The sequence below is a fragment of the Chelonoidis abingdonii genome, chromosome 9 (genome assembly GCF_003597395.2).
Source record: "Chelonoidis abingdonii isolate Lonesome George chromosome 9, CheloAbing_2.0, whole genome shotgun sequence".
In the NCBI taxonomy this organism is placed as follows: Eukaryota; Metazoa; Chordata; order Testudines; family Testudinidae; genus Chelonoidis; species Chelonoidis abingdonii.
The window spans coordinates 11,003,679-11,022,424 of NC_133777.1; the positions used below are offsets into that span (position 1 = coordinate 11,003,679).

The window sequence follows — 18,746 nt, forward strand, 5'->3', positions numbered from 1 at the left end:
TCTCTGCCACCCCATCCAACCCTCCCTGACCCCCTACCCCCATTCAACCCCCTTGTTCCCTGCCCTCTGACCGCCCTGACGCCTATCCACACCCCCACCCCCTGACCACCCTGCCCTCTATCCAACCCCCACACTCCCTGACCCCTTACCATGCTGCCTGGAGTGCTGGTGGCTGGCAGCGCTACAGCCGTGCCGCCCAGAGCACCGGGTCAGGCCGTGGCTCTGCAACTGCGCTGCCTGGCTGCCCAGAGCATTGTGCCTGTGGTATGGCATGCTTGAGGCTGCAGGGGAGGGTCTGGGGACTAGCCTCCTGGCTCGGGAGCTTGGGGCCGGGCAAGAGGGTCTCATGGGCCACAGTTTGCCCACTTCTGTTCTAAGGATGTGTGAAAGTAATATATTAATTCCTACTCTGCAGTTTAAAATAACAGTTTCTTTCCTTCCACAATTTGTTCTAGACAGGATCCAAGAGTGCTGAGCGAGGTATTCACTTAGCTTGGCAGATTCTGCTGTGGTGGGAGCTGCACAGACAGGAAATGCAGGCCTCATAGCTGATTCACAGGACAAATCTGGCCTGTAACAGAGAAGCAGAGCTGGTTTCATGACTAAGTGTAATAGGCGATGCTCAGGGTGTTGTGGAGAGGGAGGTACCAAGTATGCTAAGAGTGGGAGAGGTAGTTAAATGGGCAGAGCCTCTTGTGGAAGGAGTGCCTTGGCTGCTCTTCTGACTTGTGTTGAGGTGCTATGAGAGGACATAGCGGAGGAACAGGATATTTTAAGACGACGACTCCTTTCACTCAGTTTTTCTTTCAAAATCTGCAATTTTCTCTTCTTTCTTTTAGACTTGGTAAAGCCTCCAGTAATTGAGCCAAAGGATCCGGAACAGCTGCTAATGCAGACACCCCAGGGAAACCCGCTGCTGCTCTCCCACACCCTACAAGAGCTGTTGAGCAAGGACACTGTGCAGGTGGAACTTATACCTGAGAAGAAGGGCCTCTTTCTGAAACATGTGGAGTATGAAGTTTCCAGCAAGGTAATGTGGGAGAACACTGGTGTCTGTGGGAAAACGTGTTCCTGTAGGAGTTTCCATGTAATTGTTTAACCTTTATTCAAAAGCCAGATACTCTTTTTTTGAATCTGTTCAATGTATTGGTGATGCTGGTTTGAGTCAGGCATTCATGTAGGTATCTTTTACAGTTTTGCCACTGCAGCTTAATCCTAACCTCTGCTTTTCCAATACTGGGCCTCTCCAAAGCAGGGACTACAAACACTGTTGCTGTTTTGTAAGGTGAATGGACATCTTCTGAGGACTAGAGTGTAGCTACCAAACTTACTTGAAGACTAGACTGTCTATGAATGCACATACGGCACAGCCAGCAGCAATGCAGGTTCTCCCATGGCACTCCCAATTCACATCCCCAATCCTTACTGTAGGGACCACCTTTGGAGCAAGAGGGGAGTTCGGTTTCTATGTCCCATTCAGTTTTTATCCCCTTTGTGAGACTTCTCATTAGTGTCTTTTGTGATGAGGTGGTTTTTCTTTTGATGAGGCTATCCGTCCCATAAGAACTGGCCCAAGAGCACCAGCTCACTCCACATAGGTCACCAAAGAAGGAACTGTCTGATAGTGTTGTAGCAATTTTCAGTGACTACTGTCCTTAGCTAGAGTCACCTTTGGATCACAGCTTTGAGAGACTTCTTATCCCATTACCAATTCCCTGAACCATCATTCTTCCAACAGTTCTCTTTTCTGTGTAATGAGATTCTTCATAAAGAGGCAGTAGCTGCACCTTGGGCACCAGCTCAGATATGCAAGAACAAATCAGACTGCTGACTGCAGATCGGATATGAGGAAGCCCTAAGAGCTGTATCCATTATGCTCCAGTTATTTGTCCCTTTGGGTTATTTCTGAAATTGCACAGCTCTGCAATAAAAACTAGCAGTGTACGATGCAAATGTAATGTGGATTGATCTGATGACATTTAGTCTTTTCAACATGCTATTCCATCAGCCAAATGTGTTTTTTAAATGACTTGCCAACGTGCCTTTCAAGTGTCTTTCTTTATGTGCTACATCACTCATTTTGTACTCAAATTAATCTCCAAAACCTGGGTGTTCTCACTGTTCATTCCTGCACCTGACATCAGAAATGCAAAAATCTTGAAACTAAGGTTATAAAGAACTTTCAAGTTGTTCTAGGAATCCTACAGTCAATGGCGGCTCCAGGCACAGTGCTCCAAGCTGGTCCCTGCGAGGGCAACAGTCAGAATTCGGCGGTGGGTACACCAAAGCTGCAGGGACCGAGGACCTCCCACAGGCGCGCTGCTGGCAAAAAGCTAGAGCCGCCCCTGCCCACAACAGTTCTCCACTTTCTCCTCATTCTGCTGCATGACTCATTGAAAAAGGTCAAACAACTCGGTTTTGGAGGGCTGAGAATTATGTTTGCTTAAAGCTATTTTGTTTCCCCTGGCATTACACCTGGTTTGGTGGATGTTACCAGGAACTGGAATCGTGACTGCAGTACATCAACATTGAAATGCTCCTTTATGATGATAGGGTGCTCATTGCAATTGTTTTGTTCCTTTGTCTTTGTGTGATGCAGAAGAGACACTGGTTTGGTGGAGGAATTATGTGGAATCACAGCAAGTTTAGGGATATCTATCACCTCCTTCCAGTAACCCACAAAAGACATCTCCTCTTTCCTTTATAAAATGTCTTTGCCCCATGTTTTGTGTGAACGGAATTTGAAATGTACCCTTTGCTGAAACTCTTGTTCCCAAAGGGACCTAACCCACCAGCAAGATATCCAATGTATATTAAGCCATCCAAGTGCATAACTGAGAGGTGGCTGAGGGTTCTGAGTGACTCTTTTTTTTCTTTTTTTAAACTGTTAACTTAAAGTAAGTGGTCTGCAAATCCAAGAAATGTACCAGCCACTCTCTTAAGTCCCACATGTGGCTTTAACTTCACTGAAATGCTGCTATTGTTGCTGCCTGAATGTTGTGAGGTTTCTTTCTCTCTTGCAGCGCTTCAAGTGCTCTGTGTACAGGCGATACAATGACTTTGTGGTATTCCAGGAGATGCTGCTTCAGAAGTTCCCATATCGTATGGTGCCTGCACTTCCTCCAAAGAGAATGCTGGGAGGTAAACCTGGGTCTTCCTAGTGACTGGATGGGCTCTGGTATGAATGTGTTCATGAGAATGCAGTCAAGAATGCATGTGTCTCTAAGAATCCATAGCATTTGTTGTTCTCTGGTTCAAAAAGCAGTGCTGCCAGTGTAGTGCATACCTTGGGGAGGCCAGCACTGCATTGTTGGAAGTCCTTTTCAGATAAGACATTAATGTAAAGTTCCACTGCTGACTCTCCAAGTATAAGTTGAAAATCCTATGGCATTCATGAAAAGAGTAAGGCTAGTGCTAGAGTGAGGGATAGACCTAGAACAGGGTAGAGTTTCAGCTCTTTCTTCCCCAGTAAAGTAGGTTATAGTGTCAGTGGTGCTGACGCAGAATGGCTACTGTACCATTAAGCAGTTGCAATATGTGCTGTAGCACATTGCTTCGTGAAGTGCTCTGAGTATGAAAGATGCTTTAGATACCCCTTCTCTCTTCTGTGGTGGGAGAACCATAGAGATGGAAAGTGGGGAAAATTATTTGCATATGAAAAGGTTTAAACACCCCAGGAGAAATTAGTGTATAAAAGATGTTCACATCCCTGAGAGTGTGGCTTATTCCAACTTTTCTTTGTTCAAGCTTATGGCCTTTATTTACAAGCACGGAGACTGTAAGTAAATAGCTTCTCCAGGCTGTGTCATCTCTCCCGGAAACCTTTCTATACCAATATTGGCCTCATGAATAAAGTAACTGTCCATATATAAAAGGTATATTCCTATCAGAAAGATTCTTGTTCTTCTCTTACAAAAATCACCTATCTCAGGAGTAGCTTTTTTCTTGTTCTGCTTTAAAAACAGATTGTCTAGTTATATAGAATCAAAATAGAAACTAAAAAGATGAATGATGGGTTTGGAATCAGACTGTCATTTCCTTCATATTCTTATGGTTACAATGTACTTGTGCATAGTGAAATACTCCAAGCTTGATTACACATCAAAGCTACTTTGGATACATTTTTCTCTAGTCTGAAATCTTGACACTGTTTATTTAGTTTTATTTTTATTATTTAATACATTACATAAGTCTTTTATACAGTTTTGTTTTGCTTCTGCTTTATCTGCTAAAGAACAAGCCTTTCACTATCTTGTCTTCTGCCCATATTGCCAAGCTTAACATTTCACAATAAATTATTCATTTAATTTAAGGAGTCCACATTATGCCATAGAAAAAGAAGAATCAGAAATTAGTGAATAGTTCTGGCGCAGGGTTTAAAGTGAACCATAACAGGCAGAATGATAATACTAGAGCTACTCTGGTAGTGTTGTCAATCTTTGCAGAATGTAAGATGTCAGGGGCGTGGGTTTTTAAAAAAAAATATAACTCTCTTGAGGTTTCAAAGATAATTATTGAATATCATCTAATGCAGTGCAGTCTGTGAGAATTTGAAGACCTACTGCCTGAAACAATACCTGTGAGAAGAGTGACCTGCTCCTGTTAATATTAGTGGAGAGCTGACACTTAAACCTAACAATAACTAATGGCAACAATACTGAATGTCAGCACTATTTCACTGCTGATTATTTTATTTAAGAGTATTTATCAGTGATACAGATATCATAGAAGTCAGAGATGCAAAACATCTATGAAGTTATTGTTTTCCAGCCTCATATTAGTACTGGATTATTCTCTACTGTGTATCTTCCACTCCTTTATTCTGTGTGTTTCTAAATAATCCACATGTTGGCACTTCCATCACTTCTCATGGGAGACTATTCTGTACTCCAACAGATCTCACATTTAGGAAGTAATTTGCCTTCTGATTTTTTTCCCCCCATCTTAATTTTTCCTTTTTAAAAAAAATCTCCTTGTTGCTAGTTCTCTCCAGGGTTGTGTATGAGCCATAAAGAAAGGGAGTGACAGCAGCCACTAGATGGAAGCAATTGGAACATAGCAGAGTTTCACCACTCTCTCCTTCCCTTCCATGCCCTTTGACTTGAGTTTGTCTTTCCATGCATGGTAGTAAGTCCTGATGACCTAGAAAACTTTACAAGAAACAGAACTACTGTTAAAATTCATCCTGGTAATTGCTGTTTCACTGCATGTTATTAGTGGGTGGCTATGTCTAGTTAGATTATTAAAACAGGGAAGCAGAATTGCAGAGCACAAGGTTTTAGTGGACTTGTGACTCGAGCAACTGAAAATCACTTGGAAGTTAAGGATCATTACAGGACTGATGATGGCCAACAAACTCAAGTTCAAGTTGAACTGGGAGGCAAAAGACTGTGATGTCCTTCACTTGTCCCTTTATGATGTGAAAATGTTGCAAGGGACAATTCTAATAAGTTGTGGTGTGGGGTCACTAGGCTATTTGTGTACTTAGAAGGCTGGATGGTTTTCTTTGCAACCCTTTCTTCGCCCTTAAAAAAATAAAAAGTTGCTACTTCTTTGTTTTGTTTTTAACTTTACAAATATCAGCTCTGGCCTTCACTTCTTCCTGAAAGACTTTTTTTAGCATGATGATTGAATTACCTGGATAAGGACATGACAGTAGTCTGAAATCCGAGCCCCTCTCATTTGCGAGAGGATGAGTTGCTGAACTTCTTGTAGCCTGACAATTAAGATCTCGGAGAACTTCACTTTAGGGTTTAGTTTATTGTGAATTGTCCTTCAGAGGTCTCAGCAAAGTCTTCCACAGAAAAGAGGAAAACCAGTTTTAACAAAACAAACAAATCAACACCAAAGCACAACAAAACACAACACACCAAAGCAAAACAAAGAAAAAAATCCCAACCCAAACAATGTATGGGGCAAAGGAACTTCTGGGGGAAATATTTTGAAGCCATCTTTCCACAACGTAAAGGAGCAAAAAAGGGTACAAATGTTAATTTTGCTTTGTACATCATCTATTAAAGATATGGGATGATTTACTTGTCATTGGACCAGAATTTGTAGCTGGTGCTTATAAAAATTATCTGTATTGCAGTAGTGCCCAGATGCGCCACACAGGATAAGAATCCCATTGTGCCAGACGCAGCATAAAAATAAAGGAAGAGAAACTCCGGCTATGTCTCCACTATAGACTTTGCAGCGGTGGCAGATGCACTGCTGTAAGATCTCCCATGTTGCCGCTCTTTGCCAGGGGGAGAGAGCTCTCCTGTCAGCATAATAGGATTTATTAAACAGACAGCAAAGAGTGGCGGTACCACCCGCAATGAGCGGCGGTAGCTATGCCAGCGAGAGTCGCTCTCTCGCCAGCATAACGCCGTCCACATCGGCGCTTCTGTTGGTGAAACTTACGGGTCGGTCAGGAGTGTGTGTTTTCACACACCTGACTGACAAAAGTGCTAGTGTAGACATAACTGTACACAAGAACTTGCAACCTAAGGCTCCAATCCTGCAAATTCACATGTGCTTAACTTGACTCACCCGGGTAGTCCTGTTGAGGTAAATAGGTGCAGAAGGGTTTGTGGAACTTAAGACCAGCTGTAACAAACCATTTGAGGGAGTGGGGGTTTGCAGTGTTCTGCTAATCAATGGCTAGACCAGTGAACCCAGCAGACCTGTTGCATGGAGCTGCCAGAAGGCACAGGTAGTACTGTTCTTGGGTTTTGCTGCAGATGTAAATGCAAGGGAGCAGTTGGACTTGATGCTGCCTTTGCCTCTTTCTGAGCCTGTTGCAATACCTGATACATTAACACTAACGTAGTGTTCCCTCTTGTAGCTGACCGAGAATTCATAGAGTCTAGGCGGCGGGCTCTGAAACGTTTCATTAATCTGGTGGCTCGACATCCCCCTTTCTCAGAAGACGTGCTCCTGAAGCTCTTTCTCTCCTTTAGTGGCTCGGTGAGTACTTGTTGGTGATGATGCGTTTGCATATCCTCCTATGCACTGGGAAACAGTTACCGAGTTTAGAGCTGCCTATTGTCTGCACATCCCCACAATTGTGATCCTGGCTACAAGGGGCTAGTGGAGCATATCGTCCATGCTAGGTACCTCTGCTACTGGACAGTGAGATGTGTCATCTCTGCAATGCTGTAGGCACGATCTCTTGAAAATAATGCCCTTTCCTGTGGCAATATATGTCACACTGCTCCTTATCTCTGATGCTCCCCAGAAAGGTATTTGACCAGGGGAGAGCTAAGAAATGTTGTTGTTCTAGGACTTCTGAATCTCCTAATGCAGACTTTTAGCACCGGAAGAACTTTCTCCTCAGACGAATGCAGCATTTGAGGTGGAGGATTAACATTTGTATTTGTTTAAATTTTAGAGGAAGGGGGTGATACAGGAGTTGGAAATTCATAGAGAGAGATGGGTCACGGCCTACAAATGGGCTCAGTATATGAAATCACTTTTTTTCTGTGCTGTTTTGGCATGAGAAGTTGATTTTTTTCCCTCCAGGAGGAAGGGTTAAATGCCATGAAAAGGTAGACCCTTTCTGTGTGTAATAAAAGCAACCATCAACTGTGGATTGTTGCTTTAGTGCATGAGGCGGCCTAGGTTTTAACAGGATTAAAATTGCCTGTTATCGTTAATGTGAGAATTGCCAGATGGGTTAAATTGGTTGGTTGGTTTCTTTTGCTTTTCCAGGATGTGCAGAACAAGCTGAGGGAGTTGGTCCAAGGAGTGGGAGACGAGTTCATGATTTGCCAACTAGCCCCCAGGGCCAAGGTATTTTTCTTTTTGGTGCATAATTGCAATCTTAATCCTGGTAGCCCATGTGCACAAGGTCTTGTATCTGTTGGGTAAAAGAGAGGGGCTATCGTTGAAGAGGAAAGGAACAATTTCCACAGAGAACTGTAAGGGACCTTCTTTTGACTTGATCTTCTGTTTTCTTCATCACAAAATATATAGTTGGTTATATCCAGGCCCAGAACGTCCAGCCTGGATCTGCTGAGTAAAATGGTACAAAATTAGTGTGAGAGGAGTCTTTTTGTCCAAATGCACATTCTTTCAGTAACTATAAATAGCCTACACAGTTTGAACGTTCATCCTGTTGCTTGCTATTCCTTTGTGTCACAACCCCTCTATGTCTATGAGAGAAGCTCTGAATCTCACCATAGTTTGTTTGTTTGGGGAAGGTTGCTGTACCCTAGTTGTGTATCTTGCTTGCTGAACCTGACATCACTGCTCCCCTGAGTTGCTTGCTTTTATGGAAGTTCACCCTGGGGTGAGGGGAAAATACAGCAGCCAGTGAAGGGTTAAATGTTGCTTATGGATTTTGGTTTTTTTTAAATAAGGCCTTTACAGCACCTAGCATAATGGGGCACTGGTCTGTGACTGGGCTCCTAAATGCTGTCACAATACAAATTAATAATAAAGATGGTCCCTTTATTACTCAGCAGTCCTGCCCCCTATGTGTGTATTATTCACAGTGCTTGACACTAGGGACTATTCAAACTTTTACTGATGTCAGCTATGAGAGACTGAGGTGGATCCTATTGTGGCCCATGCGTCACCAGTGGAATTGTTAACTAAGCTCTGGTTGCACAATCTTTAACTGATGAGGTACAAGCCAGAAGCAGCTCAACCCAGCTTGTAATACCTTGCTAAGTTTGCAGGGCTGCAGTTAAGAGTTCTGACCTGGAGTCACTGATAGGCCTGGAACATCATAATGCCATTTTCAATGGCTCCTCTCAGAGCATAAAATCATTTTCAGTATCACCAAGTTAATACTCGTAATCTCTCTCTTTGTGACTTATCATGCAATTGAGTCCATTACTAAGCTTTTTTTTGCTGCCTCAGGACTTCCTTCCAGCCGACATCCAGGCCCAATTTGCTGCCAGTCGAGAGCTTATCCGAAACATCTACAACAGCTTCTACAAACTGCGGGACCGTGCGGAAAGAATAGCTTCCCGAGCCATTGATAATGCCTCAGATCTTCTCATATTTGGAAAGGAACTAAGGTAGATTAGGGTGTGAGGACTCCCTCTAGAGCACACTTCTGTGAATGGTCTTGAGTTTTAAAGAGAGCAAGAGGTGTACCAGCAGAATGTCTATGGGGATGAGGCATGTATTTCTGAAGACGCATGGCACAAACCAGGTTCACTTTTTCCTGTTGCAGAGAGAAGAAGACATAGTGGGTGTGTTCCCCAGGGTAAGGGAGAGAAAACAGCATTGACATTCTGGATCTGATTTACATTTGCATGAAATGGTACAGCCCCCAAGTACGTGGGTGTGTGGTCGTGCACATTCATAGATCCTTTTACATGCTGTATATGTTCACACACTCCACATTTTTGTTTTAAATTGAAAACACTAACGGGCTTGCTAGTGCACAGTTCCTTTCATTTTCTCTGTGTGTGTGTGTGTGTGTGTGTGTGTATACACTCACCCACATATACATGTCCCAACCTGCTATCACTGCACTTTGCTGCTAACTTGACCCTTCTTGGGGAATAGATATAAACTTATTGCCAGCTGATTCCTAGGGGACTCTATTCCCCTGAGCCTACTAGTGACTTTTGAGGGGGAACTTCCAGTAACTGCTGGGATGGGTAAATCATCAGACCAACCTAGCTGCTTAGTGGGATCTGACTCCCTGCCTCTTCTTTCCTCTCCCAGTGCTTTGGGCTCAGACACTACACCACTTCCCTCCTGGGCTGCTCTGAACAATAGCACGTGGGGGACTCTGAAACAGGCCTTGAAAGGCTTGTCTGTCGAATTTGCGCTGTTGGCCGATAAGGCTGTACAGCAGGTGAGTTCCTTTGCCATTTTCTTCTCCTATATAATCCCAATTGCTGCACTGAGAGAGGTGTGTTTTGCCTAGTGTCACCTCTTGATTCAAAGGCCTTCTAGGCATGGGTGCCCCGGAAATTATTCCCCCTTTCTTAGCAGCTATGCAGGCGTCAGTCTAAAGCCATGTCCAGCTGGCCAGGTATGCTACTGGGCTACGTGTTCTGACTGGTGGAATTAAAAAACTCAAAGGTGTTCAATGAGGAGGGGAAAGTGGGGGGGGCGGGGGACGGACCTTTTAAACAGGCTTAAAGAATAAAGTAAATAGTGACTGTTCCAAGCTGTTCAAGAATACTGCGCTCTGCCTGGCTAAGATCATATGGTGAATATAGTCCAGCAAAACCTGTTTCTGTATCCAGCTGTGACCTTCACCGCTTGTTAAACACTACATGAAACTCATTCAGACAGAACACAAGAGGTCTTATTGCTGTTGAAACGGCACGATGTGATGATGCATAACACGAGCACATGACAATCCAGAAAAATGAGTGATAGTTTCTCTTCATTGCAACCATCACTTCATGCTGCTAAAGATGTTCTGGGTGCTTCACAGAGGAATAAAATCAGTTTCCTGCACCAAGGAGCCCAAGTTCTAGAGAGCCATATTGGTGACACCAGACATAGGAAAGGAAAAGGGGCATAAGAAACAAACAGGCAAGTGCTGAAGTTTAGCTTGTGAGCTCTGCTTTTTGTTCCATTATGTCTTCTAAGGAGGAAGTGTTGGTGTTTATAGGTCACCTGGAATAAATGTGTCTTAAGGAGGGAAGATGAAAACCTGGTGGATTCTATGAGTACAGGGGTTCCAGACAGAGCTGCATGGAAAGCCTCAGAGGACTCTTGATGCCAACTTCTTGTTGCAGTGATCAGGCAATCCGAATGCTGTTCCTACTCCAGTTAGTTCTGTGTTCATCCTGCTGTCCAAGCTTAAGATCTTTGTGCTGTCCAAGCTTAAGATCCCATTGTGACTGGTGTGTCCTGGAGATTACTGTGGAGGGTCAACATACTGGGTGGGTTTGAGGAGCTGTGATGTGAGCTCTTGCCAGGCTTAAATGAAATGTACTTGTCTCTTGTTTTCTAGGGAAAACAGGAAGAGTGTGATGTGGTGGAGAAGCTGAACCTTTTCCTGGATTTACTCCAGTCCTATAAAGTGAGTGCTGCTGTTTCTCTGCCAGTGAGACAGTTGTTTAGAACAGTTTTGTGCTTTTTAGAGGGTGTAACACCAAGTGAATGGAAAACTGGCTGGACAGTCAGTTCAGAGGCAAACAGTCAGTTCAGAGGCATCATGTAGAGTGAGGGGAGTGATTCTCACCCTTGGCTAGCTCTGATCTGCTCTTGGATCATGAAAAGTTTTATGGACACCAGACCTTGCAAGGAGTTGAAGATATCCATCTGCTTCACTTATAGGAATCCGCTAATCTTTTTAATAAGTCAGCTATTTGGGGGGCAGGGAAAGAGAATGAATTAGTGGACCTGCCTTTTACATGTCAAGACGTTAGTTCAATTACAAGTGAAATGAGTTTTATGATCTCAGCCTACTCCTTCATGGACACCCTGCAAAAAGTATCTAAATACTGTTCAACACAGTTGGCAGCCTTCCTGAAGAGCGGCCCTGTCCAGGATTGGAATAGCAGGGCACTGCAAGCTAACCCAAGGTTAATTAGCAATGTTTAATATTGAAAAGGGATACACAGACAGGAAGTTTGGTGTTGGTAAAGTTCAAGGCACATTGACAGAGATGCAGTTTCAGATCACCTGCTGTACCCTCTGTTTTGGCTCGGAGCAGTTCTGGTTCTCTTTTTTTTTTTTTTTTTTTTTTTTATTAGCTTTATTTGAAATACTCCACAGTTTAGAAGTTTCATGGGACACCTTTCATGCCCTCAGCTGTGTACCTCCCAGATGTGCATGTTCTCTTTTCCCCACCCTCTCCCATGGCTTGCTTGCCTGTATCTAGGCTCTGATATGGGGTGAGTACTAGTTGTTTCCCTTCTTCCTGAAGGATCTGTGTGAGAGGCATGAGAAGGGAGTACTGCACAAACACCAGCGAGCTTTGCACAAGTACAGCATGATGAAGAAGCAGATGATGAGTGCCACTGTGCAGAACAAGGAGCCAGAGTCCGTGGAACAGCTGGAGTCACGAATTGTGGAGGTAGGGCAGATGTTTCTGTGTGTGTGGGAGTAATGGGTAGCATGTGTGTTGGATGGAAACCTCTTCCTAATACTGCCATAATGTGGCTTATCAGTGTTTTTGGAACAGGCAGAAAGGGTCACCCATGGATCTTAGTTTTATTCAAATTAATAGCAGTTCTGTAAGGACAATGCATTTGTTCTACTGACACTTACTGCTGGTGTTTGGTGTCAAAAACAAGGTGGTCCAATATAGCTGCCTGTAGGAGGCACAGAAATGCACAGTCTGCATGGTGGAAAGTGCTCGCTATGTGACCTCTCCAGTTGCTGCCAAGCAAAATGGGCACAGGACTGTGTTTTTGATTTTTGGTAAGTGCTTGAGTTAAAGGGTAGAGAGGAGAACTTGCGCTCTGCTGGTGTGAGTGGACACTGAGGATGATGCATTTCTTCCGGCTGCTCTTGCACCACCCTTCTGGGCAATGAGGTTAACTGGGTTTTTGGTCTCTCAGCAAGAGAATGCCATCATGACCATGGAGCTGCGGAATTACTTTTCTTTGTACTGCCTGCACCAGGAGACACAGCTAATCCATATCTACCTGCCTCTCACTTCCCACATCTTGGGAGCTTTTGTCAACTCCCAGATCCAGGGCCATAAAGAGGTAAGTTCTTCAGTCATCTTGCCTCCCTTTCCCCAGTTGAAAATACGTATTTGAGCTGTTTGTTTTTCCCTCTTTCTTAAAGAGTGGGGCTGTCCTTTGAAAGGTGGCGCTGACAAACCCAGGGGAAGTGTAAGTGTGTGTGTGTGTATTTTTTCCAGTCCCTGCACTTCCCAGGGTGACTTTAGCTTTGGAGCTGTCTGAGATAATCATCTGTGGAGTGCTGGGTTATTCAATTGCGGATGCTGTATATTTGCTACATGGATTTGCTTTTTTGCTTTGTGTTAAACAGGTTCTTTTTCTTTCTATATATTTCTAACACAGGGATGACAAGCTACAGCACATGGGCTGCATCTGGCCCATCAGAGCTTTTAATCCGGCCCTCGAGCTTTATTGCCCCACTCTGGCTAGGGAGCAGAGTTTGGGGCTTGCTCTGCTCCGGCATCCTGATCCTGCTCCCCAGCAGGAGCGTGGGCTGGCAGGGGGAGTGGGGCAAGCCCCTGACCCCGCGCCCCAGCTGGAGCAGTGGGTGGTGGAGTGGGGCAAGTGATGGGGTGGACCTGCCCTGGATGATAAGTGTGTGGACCACGGCCCACCCAGACCCACCTGTGGCTACGTCCTGGCACAGCGTGTCTTTTTGGATTTAAAAAAAAAAACATTGTCATCACAGCTCTTCGTTCATGGCCTGCCATACAATTTCCATACCCAGATGTGGCCCTCAGGTCAAAAAGTTCCCCGCTTCTGTCCCCGCCACCCCCTGCTCTAACAAGGTGTCTTGTTATGTGTTTAAATAAAGCATTCGGCATTTCATAGTTTCAGACTTCTTTCCATGCATTGCTTCATGGAAATGTGTGTTAGGGGAAACAGTTTCAGTGGAGGGCTCTAACCAAGCCTTCAAAACTTTGTCTCTTCCCTGCCTGCCTATTTTGGTAAGGATGACAGAATCTTTAGAGAGCTGCATTAGAGCACCAGTTTGGAGAGGTGCTCTGGACTTACTGATTTTCCATATAACATTTCTGCAAATGCATTGGCTTTTGACCAACCACCAACACAGCTTAGCGCTGCCATGAACTCAGACCTTTGAGTGTGCTGTGTGACAAGGTGATGACCCACTAATCTGTTTTGCTTTCTCTTCTCCAGATGAGTAAAGTTTGGAATGAACTGAAGCCAAAGTTGAGCTGCCTGTTTGTGGGACCCCACAACATGCCAACACCACCATTGTCACCCCCAGAGGGCAACTTCTTTGCCAATTAATGCTCTTGAGATCTGTCACTGATCAAGTCAAAGTGCGGTCACGAGAGGGGTGTGACCTCTATCTCCAGATATTAAAAGGAATCCTCCAAACAGCTATTTTTATACTGCTGCTTTGAGCTGCTCTCTGACTTATGGACAGACTGGAAACAGAAGCACATACACAGAGAGAGAGAGACAATCTCCTGATTTTTTTTGTTCTTTATTTTGAAATGCCCTGGGGCATGACTGAGATTCATTGCCCCAGAGGCCCTCTGCCTAAGGACCGGAAGTGGCTTGGTACATCACGGGCTGCAGTTCAGCTGTTGCTGAAATCCCATGCTGCTCATACTAACTGCCCTTCTACAGCTATCAACATATATACTGGCCAATGTGTAAAGTGCTGAGACGCACAGGATGTCTGAAGCATTCCTTGCTATTTAAACTTGGGCCCCAACCTAGAGGCATATGTGGGTAAGGATTGCTGAAGGCTAGCCTCCCTTTCTCCCTAGGTTCATTGGTTAGGTGTTTGATTTCACATTGCTAGATCCACATGCAAAACAGGGGAAAGCTTCTGGTTGGCTCTCTAGCTCTGCTGGGTGGGTCAGTTCTGGATATGATGTTTCCCAGTGTGGGAGTTGAACACGTCACAGTAGAGCACAGGGCAGTAGTAATGTGTGGCCAAAGATGACCTTGTTGAACAGCATTTCTTATGGGAGTCTGCCGGTCACGTGTAGAAAATAGCTGATTGAAACTCGATACATCCCTTAGAAAGGGATAACTTTTCATACTGTTGAAGCAGGACAGCTCTGGGGTGATCAACTTTCCTGGGAAGAGCTGGAGTCTTTACTCCTGGGTCTGTGTTACATGCTGGTATCCTCAGAGGACGGCTGCCTGTTAGAGCCCAAATTGGCTAAGGCTGATGTTCCCTCTGATCTACTATCAATTGTTGCATAACCAGGACAGGACTGAAAATGTTCAGTTCATCAGGAAGAGTCAGTATTTATCATGGTGATGCTGCCACTCTTTTTTTTCTGGCAGTACCACCATGATCATCACCTCTTGAAGATGAAGACAAACGCCTTGAGGTGAAGGAGGCAGTAAGCTCAGTGAAAAGGAAACACACTTAACTAGGAAGAATGAGCTGTCAGATCTGGACCATAATTATTTCCCTATTCTAGGTAACTTGCCCATTAAGGGGGCGAGGGGGCGGTATATTCAACTTCTCTAATTCTAGAATTCTGATTCTTATAGCGTTGGCTAGTTTCTGCTGCAAGAGGATCTATGATTGAAATAACCAAAGTTACTTGACATATGTCAATAAGCTAATCAGTGTTCTGGTGTCTGGGACAGGCAGGGCCCTTTCATCTTTGAGAAACCACCACTGGGACAGGGGCTACACTAGATTGTCCTACATAGGACACTGAGTTTGTCTACACTGCAATCATCAGATGTGACTACAGCATGTGTAGGCACAGCCAAGCTCGCTTTACCCTACCTAGCTCAGCTACTGGGAGCAGTGAAGCCCTGGCAGTGCACAATTCAGTGCTGACTGTACAAATGTGTTCAGAACCTGGGTGATTACTTAGAATGACTAGCCCCTGCTGAAACTCATGCTGCTATTGCTTCACTCCTACTCACACACAAATTAGCTTGATTAAACTAGCTATGTGAACTCCAGCCACACTCTATTAATGCAGTGTAAACATGCCTGGTGTGTGTCTCTTGGTGCTGGGGCTAGGGAGAGCCGTGGCTTTTGACACTCTTAAAGGGGTGAATGTAAAAACAGATTTTACACAGAATGCATTGCTTGTTACGTGTTAGCAGCTTATGTGCTAACTCTTTCTAACGCTTGCTCAAAATGTTTCCCTTGCAATTAATCTACCATGCTTTGCAAGAGCCTGAGGGAGATGCTAGCGACTCTTTGGCAGAGGATACAAAACAATACAGAAGAGATTCTATTCACAAACCAGGACAAATTGCTAAGACCATAAATGTATGTAAAGTGTAATAATAAACCACCATCTTGAGTGGTAGACAGGAAACATTTCTCCATTTGACCTTGTTTAGACTAGGAGAATAGGTTGCTTTATGTTAGCTTACATCTGAATGTGATTTTAAACACCTAGTGCAGACAGTATCAATGCTTTAAAAAATGTGTTGCCTGGTTGTGGTCAATCCCAGCTCCTGCGCCCCCAGCATAAATCTTTTTATTTGTTTCGGTAATCAAAGAGTAGCGTGTCTACTGTTAAATTAAACAATCAAAATAAGAAAATACTGTACATTGTCTTGGGAAAAATTTGGATCTCCCATATAATGGGGAGCTGCATTGCCTGCATCAGTTGTCTGAGAGAGGGTGATCGTCAGCATAGCAAAGAGTTGGCTCTAGTAGAAAGAAACTTTACCCTTTTCAGAGTTACAAAAAGCCTGAAAGTGTAACAACAATTTCTAAACTCCTAAGCTCATATTAAAGTTAGCTGTCCAAGGGATAACTGCTCATTGCTGTTCTTTAAGCAGCAGCCCTTACAGGCTCTGCCTGTGGAATTCAGTAGGATAATCGGGTTAAGCCTGTGACATATATAAATCTATCTTAAAAAGAAATGTTTCATTGGAATGGCTGAGTGAGAATACATCCATTCATGCAGTCGCCTTGTTCTAGCCCCTGAACGAAGACAGGAATGAGCATACACTGCTTCAGTGAGGACTGCAGTTGCCGTTCAACAACATCTGCTAAGTGCTGGGCAGCTTTCAAAAGAGAATGAGTGCCTCATGTTCATATACCTGATACAGCCAATGCCACATCTTGGGGGACTGCCCTGGTTACTACTCCCTCTGTAAGCATCTTCCTCTCATACTAGCGTTCATGCAAGCTTTAACGTGCAAACCTATTTGTGTAGACTTAGCCATTCTGGTCTGAAATCCAAATGGTGGTGGCATGACTACTTCCAGCAGCAGAGAAGGGGCTTCTGCACTTAAATTCTCCTCTCAGTTTAAGGTCAATGCAGTTTGCAGAGACAGCGTCTATTACAACTTCTCTGCTGTGGGAGAGGGCCGGGTAGAAAAGTCAAACTGACTTCAGTTCTCTGTGTGTGCCATATGCAATATAGAGGAAGCAGAACCAGCTGCTTCCATGGTTGATGCTATGTTCAGACTAACAAACAAAAACAGTGAAAACAAAACATAATGCATTGAATAAGCAGTTCCCAACACCAGAGCTGGTAGTGCATTAGCTTGCCAAATTTTCTCTGATGACTGGAATTAGTTTTGAATTGATGTTAAGCACAACATGAAATGAGTTGAACAGGGCATACCGGTTAGCCAAGATCTGCTGCTGCTGTGAGCTCTAGAACCAAAGAGTTAATGTGCCTTTCTGAATGGAAGCTTTCTCTGCACATATTGACCTCATGGGGGCTTCCACCCATCTGCGATGTGACTTTGTAGATAAGGCATCCAGACTTATAATCTTCAGTGCAAGTGTGTCTGCACCAGAATGTCTTGAAGAAGCCAGATCTGTAGATGAATATGAAGCCAGAGAGGAGAACCTGACTCTTCAGTACCGAAATTGGTCTCCTTTCCACCAAAAGAGCCATGTAGCCTGCCTTTTCTATTCCACTGCTGTTTCTAACTGAAAGGGGACAACATGCGGTGCTACTCTGACCAGTTGCACAGAAGGTGTTTACAGATGAGGAAACTTTCCAAAATATCCCTCTCCGCTCCCCTCCTACTCCTTACCTGTGACTTGCTGACGGGATCACTATGTTTAAACAGGGCCTTGCTCTCTTCTTGTCTCTGCTCCATCTGCTCTTCCTTTTTGATCAGCCATGGAAGTTGCTGCTGAATTTGTAACAGGCTAACTATACAAGTTCAAGACTGTGACTTTACTGAAAGATGAAGCAGCAGCTCAGGTGAGGACAGAATTCAAAATACTGGTCTCCGCAATAGTAGCAGAGGCAATAGAGTGTTTGTAATACCGAGTGAATGGCAGGGGTACAAGGCACTAACTCTTATCCTTTGCCTTCAAGCCAAGGCTTGCCACGTGCATGAGAAATGGCACTTTGACCAGTACAGACTATTCAGAGCAGCTGGATGGAGATAGGAAGAGACAGGCTTGGTTGGAGGATGTGAATTTTACCTGCTTGAGAAAATCTTGTATCTTTGCTTTGCTCAAATAGTCTCATGTATGAAGCACTTTATCAAACTGCAGGAATTAAAAAACTATTACTACAGCTGATAGACTGGAACTGTTTACAGATTATATTACATTCCAAGATTCTGTCTCCAACTGTTTAAAAAAATATGTATTTGTAAGACAAAAAAATACGTGTATAAGAAGTTAAGAGTGGCTTTATTATTTCTGGTATGGACTGATTAAACTCACGGCCCTGCATGCTGAGTTGGGAGCAGACCCAAGCCCTGTACAGCTCACCTGCTGCTGTCCTGGGATGAAACCTATTAGAAAGCCCCTGCTGAAGGTTCTGAGCTTTATAGCACATAGAATATCAGGGTTGGAAGGGACCTCAAGAGGTTATCTAGTCCGACCCCCTGATCAAAGCAGGACCAACCCCAGCTAAATCATCTCAGCCAGGGCTTTGTCAAGACTGACCTTAAAAACCTCTTAAGGAAGGAGATTCCACCACCACCTCCCTAGGTAACCCATTCCAGTGCCTCATCACCTTCCTGGTGAATTTTTTTTTCCTAGTATCCAACCTAAACCTCCCCCATTGCAACTTGAGACCATTGCTCCCTGTTCTGTCATCTGGTACCCTGGGGTGAAAGTAACTTAAAGGACTTACTGGTACGCCAGAGTCCTGAGCAGGGGGCGTGGCCTCAACCAGAAGATGGAGGGCCTTTAAATACCCAGGCCCTTCAAATCAAAATTTAAAGGCCCTAGGGCTC

General features: G+C 44.3%; 1 protein-coding gene across 2 annotated transcripts in view; it reads left to right on the top strand.

Annotated features, from left to right (window-relative positions):
- Positions 1–18,182, top strand: part of SNX8 (sorting nexin 8) — a 33,230-nt gene extending 15,048 nt beyond the window's left edge. For both annotated transcript variants that reach the window (XM_032794101.2, XM_032794098.2), the window contains exons 2-11: positions 840–1,030; positions 3,024–3,141; positions 6,830–6,951; positions 7,696–7,776; positions 8,851–9,011; positions 9,670–9,802; positions 10,919–10,987; positions 11,837–11,986; positions 12,474–12,623; positions 13,761–18,182. In XM_032794101.2, coding sequence (XP_032649992.1) covers positions 890–1,030; positions 3,024–3,141; positions 6,830–6,951; positions 7,696–7,776; positions 8,851–9,011; positions 9,670–9,802; positions 10,919–10,987; positions 11,837–11,986; positions 12,474–12,623; positions 13,761–13,874 — 1,239 coding nt within the window. In that variant the 5' untranslated portion in view covers positions 840–889 and the 3' untranslated portion in view covers positions 13,875–18,182. The remainder of the gene's footprint in view (positions 1–839; positions 1,031–3,023; positions 3,142–6,829; positions 6,952–7,695; positions 7,777–8,850; positions 9,012–9,669; positions 9,803–10,918; positions 10,988–11,836; positions 11,987–12,473; positions 12,624–13,760) is intronic.
- Positions 18,183–18,746: the final 564 nt, after the last annotated feature.